The sequence below is a fragment of the Macrotis lagotis genome, chromosome 1 (assembly GCF_037893015.1).
Source record: "Macrotis lagotis isolate mMagLag1 chromosome 1, bilby.v1.9.chrom.fasta, whole genome shotgun sequence".
NCBI lineage: Eukaryota > Metazoa > Chordata > Mammalia > Peramelemorphia > Peramelidae > Macrotis > Macrotis lagotis.
In genome coordinates this window covers 454923060-454941356 of record NC_133658.1, presented here as the reverse complement: position 1 = coordinate 454941356, position 18297 = coordinate 454923060, and the positions used below count along the sequence as shown (strand labels likewise).

General features: G+C 34.7%; 1 protein-coding gene across 1 annotated transcript; it reads right to left on the bottom strand.

Annotated features, from left to right (window-relative positions):
• Positions 1–4046: 4046 nt before the first annotated feature.
• LOC141506600 (leukocyte cell-derived chemotaxin-2-like) lies at positions 4047–17714 on the bottom strand. The gene is made up of 4 exons (XM_074213506.1): positions 17390–17714; positions 14426–14525; positions 8158–8303; positions 4047–6000 (listed from the first exon to the last, which is right to left on the bottom strand). The coding sequence occupies exons 1-4, from the start codon at positions 17433–17435 to the stop codon at positions 5834–5836; spliced, it is 459 nt and encodes a 152-aa protein (XP_074069607.1). The 5' UTR covers positions 17436–17714; the 3' UTR covers positions 4047–5833.
• Between the last annotated feature and the right edge of the window lie 583 nt (positions 17715–18297).

The following is an 18297-nucleotide window of genomic DNA, read 5'->3' as shown; positions in this document are numbered from 1 at the left end:
ACACATGAAAAGGCAAAAGAGGGAAAAGAAAAAAAAATTGCTGTCCAATAAGATGAAACTGGTTGTATTCCCACCTGGGAGAAAGATTCTCCTAACTCTTGAGAATTGTAACACTATTAGAGTGAATAAACTTAGTCAAATGTAATGGACACTCATGACTTGTTCATCACTTTGATAGATTGATTTAAAAACAATATCACCTGAAAAAAGGGGGACAGTAAAGAGACAGAAGGATGGAGGAGACTGAAGGGGGATAAATCATATTACATGAAGAGGCACAAAGGACCTAGTGCAATAGAGGGAAAGAAGGGAGGAGGTGAGAACCACTTGAATCTTACTCTCATCAGATTAAGCTCAAAGAAGAATTAACATACATACACTCAGTAAAGTTAAGAAACTTATTTTACCTTTAACATATTAAAAGGGGAAAGGGGGAGGGGGAGGAAAAGAGGAACTAATGAAAGGAAGGGAAGGAAGAAGGAGCAAAGGGAAAGGGGAAATATAGGGGAGGGGTGGATTATTCAGGGTGATAGATAATATACACAAGACCCAGAATCAACCAAATAAAGTATTATAATGTTTGCCAAATCCAAGAATTGCAAATGATGGGAACTCAACAAAACTAATGTGAAATTGGAAAGCAGATTGACAGAATTTTGTTACCATATATGCTCCAAATAGATAGAGATAAAAATTATGTCATGGGGCGGCTAGGTGGTGCAGTGGATAGAGCACCAGCCCTGGAGCCAGGAGCATCTGAGTTCAAATCCAGCCTCAGACACTTAATAATTGCCTAGCTGTGTGGCCTTGGGCAGTCCACTTAACCCCATTTGCCTTGCAAAAACCTAAAAAAAAATTATGTCATAAGCAAAATGGAGGAACAGTAAAGGAAACTCTTTTAGCAATAATGATAGGGGAAGGGGCAGCTAGGTGGCACAGTGGATAAAGCACCGGCCTTGGAGTCAGGAGTACTTGGGTTCAAATCTGGTCTCAGATACTTAATAAACGTAGCTGTGTGGCCTTGGGCAAGCCACTTAACTCCATTTGCCTTGCAAAAACCTAAAAAAAAATAATGATGGGGAAAACTTCTTGACCAAATAAAACATAAATAGTATTATATGAAATAAAATGAAATATTTTGATTATCTATATAAAGCCCATTCCTATGGTGGAGAAAAATCTGGGGATGTCAGGCAAACTTCCTTAGGGGAGCATGTTGGAAGCATGTTGGAACATGTTTGGAACATGTTCCAAAAGCTTCCATTACACATGAAGTTGCAAACTAAATTAATGTAATTAAAATCAGAAGGGAACAGTTAACTGGGGAGCAATTTTTGCAGCAAGTTTTGATAATTAATGTTTAACAACTGTGATATAAGTGAAATTGATATAAATAAGTAATGACAAGACCCATATCACAAAAGAAATGACTATGAACACATATATCTCAAAAAAATAAAAAGCAACCGACAATGGTATAAAAATGCTCCAAATCACTAATAATAAAAGATATGCCAATTAATACAGTATACCCTGAGTTTATGCTTCATGCCAATCAGTTTGGCAAACATGGGATAAAAGAAAAATGGCAATTGTTGAATAATAAGCCTACTAATGCACCAATGATTGAATGTGAATTGGTCTATCATTATGGGAAGCAATGTTGAAATATTTTCCAAAAGTCATCCTCAAGCATATATTTCCAGAGAGATTTTTTTTAAAAAGGAAAGAATACATATATTTTAAAAATATTTATAGCAGAAGTTGAAAGAAATGGGATACCTATCAATTAGACAATGGCTAAAAATAAATATAAAAGTATTATTATTCAGAAAATGGTATCAAACTCAAGTAGAAACCAGTATCCTTGAAGATTGCATATTGACTTAGAAAGTCATATTAACATTATCTAAGATCTATCATTTTTTTGTTTTGCTAAATAGTTCCTAATTATATTTGAGTCTGGAATGTTGAAGAACAATGCCTGTCTTGTGTTTGTCACTTTTGCTGTAAGAATCAACAACTGAATGGTTTAGAGAAACCTAGAAAAACTTCTTTTAATTGATGGAGTGAAATCAGCAGAACAAAGCATTTTACAATATCTACAATATTTCAGATGTTATTAATATTACAACAATGCAATTCTTATCAATTCAATGATTAATTATGAGTTCATAAGATACTGAAGCATGTTTCCCATGGAAGAAAGTTGAGGGACTAGAGGGAATTAGACACATTTTCATAGATGACTAATATGTGAATTTATTTTATTTGGCCATATATAGTTATTACAAGATGGGGCTTTTATTTGTACAGGGAGAATTATAGCGGGAATGGGGATAACAATAGGAATATTTCCATTTCAAAAAAAAAGAAAGCATCAGTGAATCTTTCAAAATACATACATAGGAGAGAGAAAAAAGGAGTTTGATAGGGAGAACAGAAAGGCAGAATAGTGTTAGAAGTAACAAATTATTTTTTAAAAATATAGTGAGTAGAAATATTTTTGATATTTTTTTTAGTTTTTGCAAGGCAAATGGGGTTAAGTGGCTTGTTCAATGCCACACAGTTAGGTAATTATTAAGTGTCTGAGACCAGATTTGAACCCAGGTACTTCTGACTCAAGGCCTGGTGCTTTATCCACTGAGCCACCTAGCCACCCCACCACTGAACCACAGAGCCACCCCTAATATTTTTAATACAAAATATTCACATTTATTGAGTTTTTTCATTTATAATAATAAAAAATTCATCCTCCAAAGGAGATAAAAATAGATAGTTGGAAAAGCTATATTTGACAATTTGGAATAATGTGCTAAAAGTCACTATTAACTACTTTTAAATCAGCAATTCCTCTACTGGATATATTCTCCAAGGATGTCAAAGATTGAAAGGTACCACCTGTATCAAAATATTTAAAAGACCAGTAAATTAAACATTTCCTTTCTCTTATTAGAGAGGCAGGTGATTATGAGTAAGGAATTTTGCCCACACTATCTAATTTTTTCTTAAGTATTTAAATTTGTTCCAAAGAATTTGCAATGGATTGAACCCCACAATTCCATTCCCTGAGAATTTGAGTTCAAAATGGGAACAAAATGAAACTCATAATCCCAAAAACAGAGAACAAAAGGGAGTTTACTTGGCCATAGCAGAGGCATACTCAGAGGCATAATTCAATTGATTCAACTGGGCACAGTATCCTACTGTAGCTTATTGAGGACTGAAGTCCTAGATTTCCTGGGTATTTTAAACCCAGAAGACCAAGAAGCTAAGCCAATGACCTGGTCCTTGTCTCTTGAAGAAATTAAATCACAACAGCAATTTCACTATGCTTTAAGGGAAAATAGTCCAACTTGCAAGGGGAGTAAGAGGCACTTAAGATAAAGTAGGAATATTTTGTAGATACTGAAAGTTTGATTCCAGACCACTACAATAAAGCAAATGTTGCAATAAAGCCAGTCACTTGAATTTTCTTTTTACTTTCTAGTATAAAACATGTCTACAAGGATTGTTACCTTTAATTTAGAAAAAAAAATAACTGATATCTTATTGTCTGATCTTGCTATCTCTTACTCTTTGTGTTTTTTCCTTAAGGGTATGATTTCTCTCTCAACACATTCAATTTGAATCAATGTATACCATGGAAACAATGTAAAGACTGGAAAATTGCCTTCTGTGGGGGGAGGTGGGGGAGGGAAGTAAGATTAGGGGGAAAATTGTAAAACTCAAAATAAATAAAAGCTTAAAAAAAGAAATATAGTAAAGAAAAAATAAGAAAAATTTTAAAAAGGAAATATGAAAAGAACTTATGTCTAAACTGTAGTCTATTAAATGTGCAATGATATTATGTCTAAATCTACATGCTTTCATTAAAAATATTTTATTAATAAAAATACTAAATGTTATCTAAGCCTTCAGTAAGTTATATATATATATATATATATATATATATATATATATATATATATACACACACACACACACATACATATATATTTGTGTATGTGTGTGTGTGTGTGTGTGTGTGTGTGTGTGTGTGTGTTAGAGGTAGTAAAGTGTCTTGCCTCAATGTTGATGGTTGTTGACTGATCAGGGTTGAAGTTGCTGAAGTTTGGGATGGTTGTCACAATTTCTTAAAACAAGATAAAAGGAAGTTTGCTGTTGAATTGACTCTCATTTAAATACTTATAGGCTATTTTAAGGCTATTAATTAACCTAATTTTAATATTGCTGTATCTCAGGGAATAGGATGGTCCAGGAAGGGGTGAAACAGTCAGCTAGTGAAGCAATCAGAACACACACATTAATCCATGAAGTTCATCAGCTTATATTGATGCTGTTTGTAGCCCTCCAAAGTGATTACAATAAACAACATCAAAGATCGCTTATTGTATTTCCCCATGTATGAAACACATCCTTTTTCCAAAAATTTGGGATCTAAAAACTAGGAGTGTCTTATACAATGGTTGCATAATTTTTTGCTTGCATTTCCCAGTTTTTTTGTCCTTGTCTTTGCACTCATTGTTTTGCATTTGTTACTGGTATATCAGGTTACCTTTTGCCACATTCTGCTCAGAAATGACTCAGAAAAGATTTTCCTAAAGTGCTGAACTCAAGTTAAAAGTGATCCATTTTGCAAAAGTGAATGGAAATCATGCTGCTGAAGGTCAGTTTGGTCCTCCTCCAACTAAGGAAACAATTGGAGCCTAGTTACAGGAAGTAGAAACCTGACTGAAAACACCCCGGCATAAGAAGGCCATGAGAGGCAAGGAAGCCAAAGGCCTGAGTTAGAGAGGGAACTGAAGAGATGGAATGAAGAGCAAGGGCTAGTGGAATTCCTTTGTCCAAAAGGATGGGTCAACAGGGGACAGAGGAATTGCTGATGAACAAGAAGTGACTGATTTCAAAGTGACTGATTTCAGGTTCATGAAATAGAATGGATTAAGTATGCATCCATGTACCAGACTTGCCCAGAGAGTGCTTATGGTCAGCTGCAGACTGGAGCCCAGGCAGGAGAGCAGGCAGAGTTTCTCCTAAATTAGGGATTCATCATCAAACACAGATTAGGACAAGCTCATGTATGGGAGTTTTAACAGTGATGAGGAGTTGTATGAATTTTATGATGAATAAATCTTGAGTTCAATAATTTTATATAATAGATTATTTTTTTCAAATTTAGGGGGCTAAAATTAAGGTGAATCTTATACATGGGGAAATACAGTATCACACGTCACCAGAATAGGTAAAAATAATAATGAGAAATATTGAAATCACCAAAAATGACAGAGAAACATAATGTGAGCACAAGCTGTTAGAAAAATGGTGATTTGCTCTATTCAAGGTCACTACAAGCCTTCAACTTGTAAAAATCTAAATTTCTGCAAAGTGCAATAAAGTAAAGCATAATAAATTGAGATGTACCTATTCTTCCACAAGAAGAGTTTGCTCAGGAGTGAAGGAAATCTTGTGAAGAATGTTGTAAAAAGTAAAAGACATCAAAAAACAAAGAAAAGCTAAATTATATGTAATAAAAATACTAAGAGATTCATCACAGAAAAAGGTTGTGTGAATGTTGTTCTTATCCTTCTCAACCTAAAATAACCAAATGTTTCTTTGGTTAGAAAGTTTGCTTCCTGCTTTGATTCTATTTGTTAACAAATAAATAGAATAGAATGTATAAAAAATAAACTTTCCCAATATCATCTAGTGAACAAAGTGTTGATATGCTTTGACCAGCTTCTTATATGACCATGAGTTCAGAGAAAAGCAAATAGATTGCAAAGGGAAAAGTTTAATAAGCTGCTGATGTTGTTTGATTTTATCTTTCCATTTACAAATAACCAGTAGGATCACTCAGGTCACAGTTCTGAATGTGTACATGTGATTGGATACCAGGATAAACTCTCTGCACAGGCAATAGGACTCCTAGTTTTTCTCCCTTCTTGATAGAACCATTATATTTAATTGGTCTTATGTAGAATATTTTGACACAGAAACCTAAAAAAAGCAGAGAAAATTTAAATTACTCAATTTTCATGATTCAGTGAGATTATTTGGGTCACTTTGAGGTAGAATAAAATGACAATTATTTATAAACTATAGAGCTTTGAGTTTGATTTCAACTTCTAGAAAAATTCAATAATTTATTATCAGAGAGACAGGAAACATTAATTCATTGCATTCCAGCTAAGAGACCTTGAATTAGCCTAAAATTAGAATTGCTAATGATAGAGTGGGGATGTTGTAGGGGGAGAAATGGCAAGAAATCTAAAAGTCAGGAAGACATAGCCTTTAATGAGTCCTGATTTTGCCAATGAAGACCTGGGTTTGGATCCTAGTTATGTCTTGGGAAAGTCCTGTAACATCACTGAACCTCAGATTCCTTAGTTGTAAAATGATGGGTTTATCCTTGTGACCTAAATTCCATTCAGATCTAAATCTATGATTCTGTATTCCCAGAGAAATGAGAAGTAGGTCCAAGGTCACTCTGGGTAGGTACATTAATTGTTCTACTCATTAATCATTAATTACACAGTAATACTCATTTAAAAAAGATCAATTGTTTGGGGCTTAGGGCATCACTATCACTATCATGATTCATCCATAATGAATATTTTTAATGAATCATCAAAAGGGATAAATTTAGTTTAATGTATTCTATTTTTAGGAAGTTGGAGAAATGTCTAAGATCCTCACATTTAGTTCAGTTTGTCTTTTGTAGTCAAAGAAAACCTGAAAGGCTCAGATAATCTCCAATTCTTGGAAAGATATTGACATTTTAAATTTGGAGAGTTTTATTAAAATTTTAAAACATTACAGTTATAACTATGATTGATCCCTTATGTATGTATATATATATATATATATATATATATATATATATATATATATATAGTTAATAAACATCATTTCTAAGGGAAAAAGTAATCACCTATGTAGGAACAATTCAGAATGAAAATAATAGTTGGAAATTTTTTTAGTACTTTCAAATTTACAAAATCTTTGAAATACTGTTTTTCATTTGATTCTCATGATAGTGAGCTAAATATAGCATATACCTTCATTTGACTGTTGAGGAGCAGAGAAAGTGAAATGACTTACTTTATATAAGACAGGGAAGAAATAGAAGATTCAGGACAAAAATCTGAATCTTTTTTTGACTCTTCATTATATAATACTATTCACCAATAAAATGTACTATGCTCATTTGTAGATTATGTTAAAGAAAATCAACAGAGAAAGAGCACAAAACCAGTTGATTTCTAGGAGGCTGGTTAATATACATATTTTATTTTATATATTTTACATCATAGATTTTTATCATTTGCAGAAAGTAGCAAATTCACTTCTACTAAAAATCTTTTCTTCTGTCTCTTTATGACATAGAAGTGAACCTGTGTCTTTAAATTACAGGCCTAGAAAGTAGAAGCTTTGATAGATCCTATTTATCTAGAAAGGCTTTAAAAATGGGACTAGTGATGAATTATCCTACTTATCTAAGTTCAAAGGATCCATTTTGGCCAAAGAATAAAGAAAATTTTGACCAATGAAACTCTCAAACACAACTGTGGCTTTGTAAAGAGGTCCCATACATCATTAATATTATAGGTCCTTGATGTAATCCCTCGTATAGCTATTGGCATGCCCTCTGAAATAAATTAAAATGTAGAATGTCAGAGTAGGAAGGAACCTCAGAGACCCTGCAGTTTAACCCATACTTGAGCAGGGAAACCCCTCTGCTGTATCCCTAAGATGTGGTCATTAACCTCCACTTCTCTATAGTGAATGTTAATATGTATCTAACTCTAACCCTATCTTCTGTGGATACTTTTTTGTTGTTAGGAAATGCTTTCCTTATATTGAAATTACCATTTCTTAATTACTAGTTCTATTTTTTTTAGGTTTTTGCAAGGCAAATGGGGTTAAGTGGCTTGCCCAAGGCCACACAGGTAGGTAATTATTAAGTCTCTGAGACCGGATTTGAACCCAGGTACTCCTGACTCCAGAGCTGGTGCTTTATCCACTACGTCACCTAGCCGCCCCTAACTAGTTCTATTTTCTTGGGCAGCATAGAACAATTTGAAATCTATTTCCAGCAACAGTCCTAGCTCCATTAAGGAGAAATATCTTCTGTCAGTACTTCAACCTACTTACCTCCTCCAGATATCTGAACGCCATTATTAATTGCATTATTTTTGCTATAAGGTTTTACTTGACGAATAATCTTTCCAGTGAAAGGGGCATACACAGTTGATCCATCTGAACATTCTATATCCACTCCATCATGTGTTTTTTGGCCTCTGGAAGAGAAATAGGAATTCATGGCTTGCTCACTTTTGACCCATTGAAAACCAAGAAGAGAAAGAAGAAAGATGTTTGGTGATGAAATTATACAGAGTAATATTTCACATTTCTAGCATTTGTGAATGTATTCTATATAGTTAATTTTCCAAATAACTGAAGCTTATCTCTTTGGTGATCAAAATTTTTACTAAAGACATATCAAAACTCTCTTCTTAAAGATAACTGATTATAATTTATACTCTTCTTAACAACTTAAAGATTTTTTAATCTTTGTACACAGTTCTACATTTATTTTTATTTATTTATTTATTTATTTATTTATTTACAATTTACTAAAATAGTCTTGTTGTAAGAGTAAATGTAATACTCCTTCCCCCACAAAATAGAAGAACCTCACAAAAAATAAAGTGAGAGAAAAAGAAAAAAATGCAGTCTGTGTTCACAGCTCTCTCTCTCTCTCTCTCTGGGATGGATTGCCTTCTTTATAATAAGTCCATCAGAGAAGTTGCTTCCATGTCTTTTTCCCACAGCTGCAATTGCTTAATTGTATTTTCCTCCATCCATTCCTCCCCACTCCCATTTATTCTATTCTTTCTCTCCTTTCATTTTGCCCCTCCTCAAAAGTGTGTTATGGGGCAGCCAAGGGGTGCAGTGGACAGAACACAGGCCCTGGGGCCAGAAGGACCTAGATCAAATCCCATCCCAGACACCCACAACTGCCCAGCTGTGTGGTCCTGGGAAGGCCATCCAATCCTACCACCTTGCAAAAAATGAAAAAATGTGTTGTATCTGACTCTCTTCTCCGATTATCTTCCCTTTCCTCTATCATCTACCTGCCCCATCCCTCCCCCCCACACCCATCCCCTTTTCCCCTTCCCCTTTCTCTCCTTTTTCCTCTAGGGTAAGATTGTTTTCTATACCCAATTGAATGTGTATGTTATTTTCTCTCTGAGCCACTTCCTATGAGAATGAAGGCTCACTCTCCTCTCCTCACTTTTCCCCTCTTCCACTCCATTGTAAAAGATTTTTTCTTCATGAAATATCTTAGACCATTTTACCTCTCCTTTCCTTTTCTCTCAGTATATTCCTTTTACACCCATTGACTCCTTCTTTATAATACACTCTACCTTCATATTCAGCTCTCTCCTGTGCCTTGTTTAGATATGCTCCTTCTAATTTCTCTTATAAATGAGAAAGTTCATATGTGTTAACAATATCGTCTTCACATGAAGTAATACAAACAACTCAATATCCTTAAGTCCCTTATGATTTGCCCTTCCCGACCACCCTCTCTATGCTTTACCTGAGTCCTGTACTTGAAGATCAAACTTTTCTGTTCGGCTTTGGTCATTTCAACAGGAAAATTTGAAAGTCCCCATTTCATTGAATGTCCATCACTTCCCCTGAAAGATGATGTTCAGTTTTGCTTGGTGGTTGATTCTTGGTTATAATACAAGTTATTTTGCCTTTTGGAATATCATATTCCAAGCTTTACAAACCCCTAATGTAGACACTGCTAAATCCTATGTAATCCTGACTATAACTACATGATATTTGAATTATTTCTTTCTGGTTGATTGTAATATTTTTTTTTTTGATTTGGGAGTTCTGGAATTTGACTATAATATTCCTGGGAGGTTTTTTGTTTTGTTTTGTTTTTGCCGGGGGGGGATCTCTTTCAGGAGGTGATCAATGTATTTCCTCAATTTATATTTGACTCTCTGATTCTAGTATATCAGGGCAGTTTTCCTGAAGAATTACTTGAAAAATGAAGTCTAGGCTCTTTTCCAGTACATGATTTTCAGGTAGCTCAATAATTTTAAAATGATCTCTTCTGGACCTGTTTTCAATATCAGTTGCTTTTCCAATGAGATATTTCACATTTTCTTCTAGTTTTTTTCATTCTTTTGGCTTTGTTTTATTGTTTCTTGATGTCTCACAAAGTCATCAACTTCCCTTAGCTACATGCTACAATTGAAAGAGTTATTTTCTTCAGAGAGTCTTTGTGTCTCCTTTTCCACCTGTCCAGTTTTGCTGTTTAAGGTATTCTTTTCCTCATTGACCTTTTTTTGGATTGCTTTTCCCATTTGAGGCAAATTAAAAAACATGTTATTTCCTTTGATATATATATATATATATATATATATATATATATATATATATTTCATATCTCCTTCACCTATCGGTTGCCTTAGTTTTCATGATTTTCCCTACATTGCTCTCATTTCTCTTCCCAATTTTTCCTCTACCTTCCTTATTTAATGTTCAAAATCTTTTTTGAACTCTTCCATAGCTTGAAACCAGTTCCTATTTTTCTTGGAGGTTTTATATATATAGAACATTTGACTTTGTCATCTTCAAGTGTGTGTTTTGATCCTCCATGGGAACCAAAGTAATTGTCTATGGTAAAATTCTTTATCTTCTGTTGTTTACCCATTTCTCCAGGCTATGATCTAATTTTAATGCACTTCCAAAGCTATTGAAGATTTTGAGGACATCTCTTCAGGGACCTTAATACCTTCAAGGTCTCATGAAAGGATCTGATTGCTCTCTTGTGCTCTGTTCTGTGTATGATCACAAGCACTCCCCTCAGCTCTGGATCTGTAAGAAAGGTCCCTGCTCTGCTATGACAGTTTGGGGTACCAGTCTGTGACCTAGATTTGAGCTTGGGCAGAATAACAGTGTCCTGTCCCAGAGATAGAGGAGAAACCCCAATAGTCTCCCACAACTGCATGGACTGAGCACTCTGGAAGCAGCTTCTGGGTGACTCTACAGGTCTGCTTCCGGTTCTTGGACCAAATCTGCACTGAGGTCTGAGCTGCACTGGGCATTGCACTCACTCTGGTGCAGCAGAGTTTTCCCGCTGACCTTCAAGTTGTTCTTGGTGATCCCTGAATTGGGAGGTCTGGAAAATGCTCCCACTGCCACAGACTTAAGCACTCCAAGGGACCCATGGGTCCAGTGGGCTGCTCCTGGAAGGTTGGAGCTGGTTTTCTCTCTGGCATGACTGGAGCTGAATTGCAGCCCCTTCTAACCCTGGTGGAATAGACCCTTCCTGTGGATCTTCCAGGTTGTCTTGAGCTGGAAAATTATTCCACTCAGTGTGGGTTCTTCCACTCTAAAATTTGGTTAGAGTTGCAATTTTAAAGCATTAAAAAAGTTCTGGAGGAGAGTTTCTGGGAATTTCTGCCTTCATGCTGCCATCTTGACTCTGCCTCCCCCCAGGAGAGATAATACAAAATTTATCAAACTACCTAAAAGTAATGACCAAAAAGAGAGCTTTGATATCATTTTCCAAGAAATTCTTCAGGAAAACTGCCCTGTTATTCCTAGAAGCAGAGGGTAAAATAGAAATTGAAAGAATCCACTGGTCACCCTCTGAATGGGATACCAAAATGGAAATTGCCAGGAATAGTATAGCCAAATTTCAGAATTCTCAGGTCAAGGAGAAAATATGACAAGTAGTCAGAAAGAAACAATTCAAATATCATGAAACTTCAGTCAGAATAATACAAGATTAGCAGCTTCTACATTAAGGGCTTATATAACTTGGAATATGATATTCCAGAATGCAAAAGAGGTTTTATTACAACCAAGAATTATAACCCAGCAAAACTAAACATATTCTTTCAGGGGAAAAGATGGACATTCAGTGAAATATGGGGCTTTCAAACTTTCCTAATGAAATAACCATAGCTGAACAGAAAGTTTGATCTTCAAGTACAGACTCAGGAGAAGCATAGAGAGGATGGATGGGAAAAACAAATTATGAGGAATTTATTGATGTTGAACTGTGTGTTTTCCTGCATGAGAAGATGATTCTGATAATTCATATGAACCTTCTCATTTATTAGGGTAGTTAGAAAGAGCACATATAGACAAGGCACAGGATGGAGTTGAATTTAAAGGTATAATATATTAAAAAGATGGAGTTAATGGGAGAGGAAAGGAATGTACTGGGAGGAAGGGAAAGGAGAAGTAGAATTGTGTTAGTTATTTCACATAATAATAATGATGATGATGATGATGATGTTTGTCCTTTATTCTCAAAGAAGACCAGGACATCAGGGAGGTGATGTTATGACAAGCATTGAATTTAATTTAATTAGTGAGGGGGTACTGGGTTATTTCACCAGCCTCACTTTCTCCTCCAGAGTCATCTTTTTTTTAAATTTGTTTTCTTAGGGTTTTTTTTTACAAGGCAAATGGGGTTAATTGGCTTGCCCAAGGCCACACAGTTAGGTAATTATTAAGTGTCTGAGGCCAGATTTGAACTCAGGTACTCCTGACTCCAGGGTCAGTGCTCTATCCACTGTGCCACCTAGCTGCCCCCAGAGCCATCTTGATCCAGTCATCAGATATAAATAAGGATGACTAGAGATGGCTCTGGATGTGAGGCAGTCAGGGTTAAGTGACTTACCCATTGTCACACAGCTGATGAGTATCAAGTGTCTGATGTTGGATTCAAATGTCTGTCCTCCTGACTCCAAGGCCAGTCCCCTACTCACTGTGCCATTTAGTTGCTCTTATTTCATATAAAAGAGGCAAGGAAAATTTTTTCAGTAGCGTGGAAGAGAAGGAAGGAGAGGGGAAATGAATGAGCCTCATATTCATCAGAAGTGGCTCAGAGAGAGAATAACATCCATACCCAAATGGGGATATAAATCTATCTTACCATAGAGGAAAATAGGAGAGGAAAGGAATGGGAGAAAAGGGATAGGGGAAGGGGGGTATAGGTGATAGAAAAGAGGGAAGATCATGGGAGAGGGTAGTAATAACACATTTTTGAAGAGGAAATGAGTGAAAGGAGAGGGAGAATAGAATGAATAGGGGTAGGGAGAGAATAGAATGGAGGGAAATACATCTTGCAATAGCAATTGTGGGGAAAAATATAGAAACAATTTCTCTGATGGAACTATGATAAAGAAAGGTACTTATCCCAAAGACAGGGCTGATGGTGTTTGAATACGTACTGAAGCATACTTTTTCCCCATCATTTTTTTTTTTTTGAGATTTCTCTTTCTTTGTATGTGTGGGGGTTAGGTTTACTTTTACAGCATACCTATTGTAGTAATGTTTTTTCATGGTTCCACATTTTTAACCTACACCAAGTAACTTACTTTCTCAATGGGGGAGGGTATATGAGGAAGGTAGAGAATTTTGAAGGTTTTGGAAGTAAATGTTGAAATTTACGTTTGCATGAAGCTGAGTAGGAAAATTTAAAAATTAAAAAGATATATTTAAATGAATTTAGGATCACCAGGACATTGTATAATAAACTATGGAATAAGAGTAATTAGGGAAAAAAAAGAAAAAGTCTTTTACAAAAGTGCATGAAATTTGTAACAGCTACTGTGTTCATGAGATATTTCCTCCTTACTTTCTGGGATTTAAATATTATCTATAGTTGATGTTGCCAATAAATAAGTTATTACTTTAATTTAGTTTGTAGTAGTAGATATGGATAGACAGATGAATTGATGTTATAGCAAACTGGATACCAACAAATTGAATAGCAAGTCTTGTGAGTCCTAGTGCTTTATAGAAAATTCTAAAACAAGTAAGGTCTGAAAATTTTTTTTTTGCTAGGCAAACGGGGTTAAGTGGCTTGCCCAAGGCCACACGGCTAGGTAATTATTAAGTGTCTGAGACCGGATTTGAACCCAGGTACTCCTGACTCCAGGGCCAGTGCTTTATCCACTATGCCACCTAGCCACCCAGTCTGAAACTTTCTTGCTAAATTAAGTCAAAATAAAGCTGATCTTCTTAAGTTTATAATATAGGTCATTATGAAGAAAAATACACATGAGCAAATACTTGATGTAGAAGAATAAATCCTCCAGTGCGATATCTAAGATGATTTATTATATACTGTACTTAACTATTCAGAGGAATTGACACCTCTTTTTGTCATCTCTTTTACTTTAATTCAAATTTCAGGTCTGATCCTGGCATTGGAGCTCCTGAAACTTATCTGGAGCATTAGCACAGGTGGTTGAGTATTACCATAAGGTCCAATAGCTTCTTAAAAATTGAACTAAATAAAACAATCTGGTGGAAATGATGGCATGGAGGCAAGGCCCTATCAACTATCTATTGTAAATCTGGCAGACCATACCTACTAGAAGCACCATAATGTCCACATCCATGTCTATCACAGCTCCTGATACTATTAGAAGGATTTCCAGCACATATACTATTCCATTGTCTTGCCAATGCTGAAAGGAGAAGAGAAATGAAATATTTATTTTATTTGTATAGGATATTCCTTTCTTGGACTTAGGCTCAGAGAGCACTTAGAGATAGCAATTGTAATGATGAAATTAAAAGATGTTCTCTCCTTGAAAGGAAAACTATGGAAAATCTGGACAGTATACTAAAAAGCATAGCTATCAACTTCCCAACATAATCTATACATCAAAGCTATTGTATTTTAGGTATTAATGTATTATTGTGAGAGTTGGACTATATATAGTTTGACTATAGAATTGCAGTTTTTGAATTGTATTGGGGAAGAGTCCCTTGGACAACAAGGAGATCAAATCAGTCAAAATACTTGCATTAACCACTTACTATTAGGGAGATTTAGGGTTTTTTCCTTTCCTATTTCTTCATTCTAAGTTCATTTTTCAAGGAGATCTCTGACTTTGCCCAAAAATTGACTCATTCTAATAAGAAAAGCTTTACAAAGGACTTAATCTGGTTGAATTCTGGTTCAGTGTATTCTACTTAGGCTTGGAAAGAAGTTGGTTTTTTGTCTACATTGCTCCAAAGCTGGGAGTGGTCTGGGAGAATTTGAAATAAAAGAAATTATGTTCCCTAGTCTCCCATTAGAATAGGCTGACCTCACCATTATAATATTCATTCTTATTAATTGTTAACCAATCAGAGTTGATTGTCATCTGCTGGTAAAACCCAGTCTTCCAAGGATGTAAAAACATAAGCATGCTGCCACGATCTATCCTTGATTCATGAGAGCTGGCCAAATGACCAATCCTTTTATTAATTATTCACTAATCATAATTATAAAATTATTAATTACCAAGAAATTATATCTCTCAAACTTTTTTTTAGGATTTTTTTTTGTAAGGCAGTGGGGTTAAGCGGCTTGCCCAAGGCCACACCGCTAGGTAATTATTAAGTGTCTGAGGCCAGATTTGAACCCAGGTACTCCTGACTCCAGGGCCAGTGCTCTATCCACTGTGCCACCTAGCCGCCCCTCTCAAACTTTTTATGTGTCACATTGAAAAGGCTTCAAAAGTTAATGTAGGCCATAAGGGTTTGGCATATTATGGTCCATGCAATCATGAACAGTTGGACATAACTGAATGACTGAACAACAACAGAATGTTCCTTTCTTCTCATTTTGGTCATCAGGCATTCAAAGAACTGTTCAAATCCTATCTCCTCCTTGGGGCAGCTAGGTGGAGCAGTGGATAGAGCACCGGCCATGGAGTCAGGAGTACCTGGGTTCAAATCTGGTCTCAGACACTTAATTAATTGCCTAGCTGTGTGGTCTTGTGCAAGCCACCTAACCCCATTTGCCTTGCAAAAACCTAAAAAAACAAACAACAACAACAAAAACAAAAAAAACCAAATCCTATCTCCTCAAATAATTAATTGGTAGTTCACCCCTAATACTGACATAGATGTTTGCTTTCCAAAATTTACAAAATTTTGTTATTGACATTCAACTCAAATTCAAAGTAATGACATTCAAAACGTTTTCCAGTTTATCAATTTGCTAGAATTTGACTGATTATGAAGTTTTATCTTTTAACCATTTGTCTTCAACATTATAGTTTGTGTCAGATTATAAGTGGTACAAATTCTTTGGCCTAATGAACCCTCTTCTGTATGTAGTCTAATAAGAAATGATAAAGAAGAAATAATTTTGAACTACTGAAATAGCTTTGAAATGTAACATTGTTATATCCTGAAAATGAATCATGCCAAATGTGCAAAGTATAGATTTATGAAGAATAACAAATCCCAGACCAATAGATGACTTCATCAGCAAAAATCATTGTGAATTGTGTACACATCCTTAACTTCTGAAAACATGGGAACAGATGGAATTAAGCAAGTGATTAAAGTATTCTGACAACAAAAGACAAAAGAGTAAAATTATTGCTATCTCTAATTTTGTAATATGGATCAATTTCATACAAAAGTGACTTCAATGAAAATAATCAACACTAAGATTTAAACCTTCTCAGTACCCAACATCATATATTTTCTGAGTCAAAAACAAGAAATACAGGTGAATTTTACAATTTTCACATAAAAATATGATTTTTCCCCACACTACTAAAGAAATACTAATAATAAGGAATATTATATGAAAAGAAATGAAGAAAACATTGTGATAACATGAATTTTACAGGTCATATCATGGAGCCAATGTCAGTGAAGACCCTGAAGAAGGATTTTGTTGCTTTTTTTAAAACTAGATCTGTGATTTCATTAGACTTCATGTAAGAAACTTATTCAACCAATGCAATTTGGTAACTTCTCTGATAGGTTTTAGAAACATAGATTCTCAATTCTCAACTGGGTCATGAGAGGTTAGGTGACATGGCTGGAACTATATAGCCTGAATGTGATAAAGGGAGGACTTGGATCTAGGTTTTCCTGACTGAGCCCAACACATTACCATTCAGTAAAACTTTAATAATTAAAAAAACACCGTAATTTAAATAATTGAACATTTTGTTTTTAAAGTTAAACCATATATAAGAAATAAATTGCAAAGTTAGACTTTCCAAATGTGATGCCATATGAGTTTATGGACTTTTATCTGTTATGTTAATGCACACTAGTTAACACTAATGATTTTTCAAAAATTAATTCAAAATGTTGGTAGATAAAACATTTCCTGAAGCAAAAATCTGTAAATTTTCCATTGTTTCCCTAAATTCAAGATAATTTTTTGATGCTTCCACACTCCCTTTTTTCTCCTTAAAATATAACTTTTAAATGAAATTCATATTTCACTAAGCTGTACTTATTAACAAGTAAGTTCAAAAGTCAGTAATTTGAAAATATGAAACAAGTTCCTGAAAGGGTCATTTGGACTTACCAGTCGAAATCAAAATAGCCCAAATCCAAGCCTTGAATGACAACATTTTGTCACTTCTCCTTTGCTGTGTTGCTGCTTATGCTAAGAGTACCTCTTTCTATCTGAGTGATAGTCAAGAGGGAAGGAAGTACTATTTTCAGCCACGTTAACCTCAAAAGTATAAACTATTATTGCTTTTAAGCATTAATTTAGTGAGAGAAGTGTATGGAAGTCAGGGTGAATGAAAACAAGTATTTCTGAGTGTGTGAGAGAATGGCTAAAGTAAAATCCTTCTGGGTCACAAGTGGCTATTTGAGTCATGTAGAGAACTTGATAAAAGAATTTGTTTGTGGAAGAGACTTGGCAGAGAAAGAAAAGAGTATGAAACAAACATTAACAAATGGTTCACAAAGGTGAAGGGCATATTGATATCTAACTATGGAGATCAACTAGAACAAATGAATGACCAATCTTCTGTCTGTAGGGATATATTTATATATTTGTTATATTATTTGTTGAACTGTTGAATTTTCTTATGATAATGCTACATATTGTTTATAGGAAAAAATTAATCCTTTTTAACTTTCCATATTATATTTTTTCTTTTCTTTGTAATATTATATAATAGTAATAACTAACTTTTACAAAATAATTTGACATTTGTCAATTGTAATATATACATTATCTATTTTAATTATCACTGTAACCCTGTGTGGTACTGTTATTGTTATCTCCATTTTTACAGATGTGCATACTAAGGCTTTGAGATGCTAAGTTGACTTGGCCATAGTCACAATTATTAAGAGCTAGAAGTGGTATTTGAACTCAGGTCTTCTTAACTTCAGATTCACTGCTGTCTTCTCTACAGCATGGTGCAATTCTTTTCTTTATTTTTGTAAAAAAAATTTCAGTTGCATGTAAGGATAATT

Bases quoted from the DNA above. Each gene is read 5' to 3' on its own strand.
- LOC141506600 (XM_074213506.1), bottom strand. From the start codon at position 17,435: ATGTTGTCATTCAAGGCTTGGATTTGGGCTATTTTGATTTCGACTG. The intron at 14,526-17,389 runs GTAAGTCCAAAT...TTCTCCTTTCAG, and splicing joins GGCTATTTTGATTTCGACTG to CATTGGCAAGACAATGGAAT. The intron at 8,304-14,425 runs GTATGGTCTGCC...TTTCTCTTCCAG, and splicing joins CATTATGGTGCTTCTAGTAG to AGGCCAAAAAACACATGATG.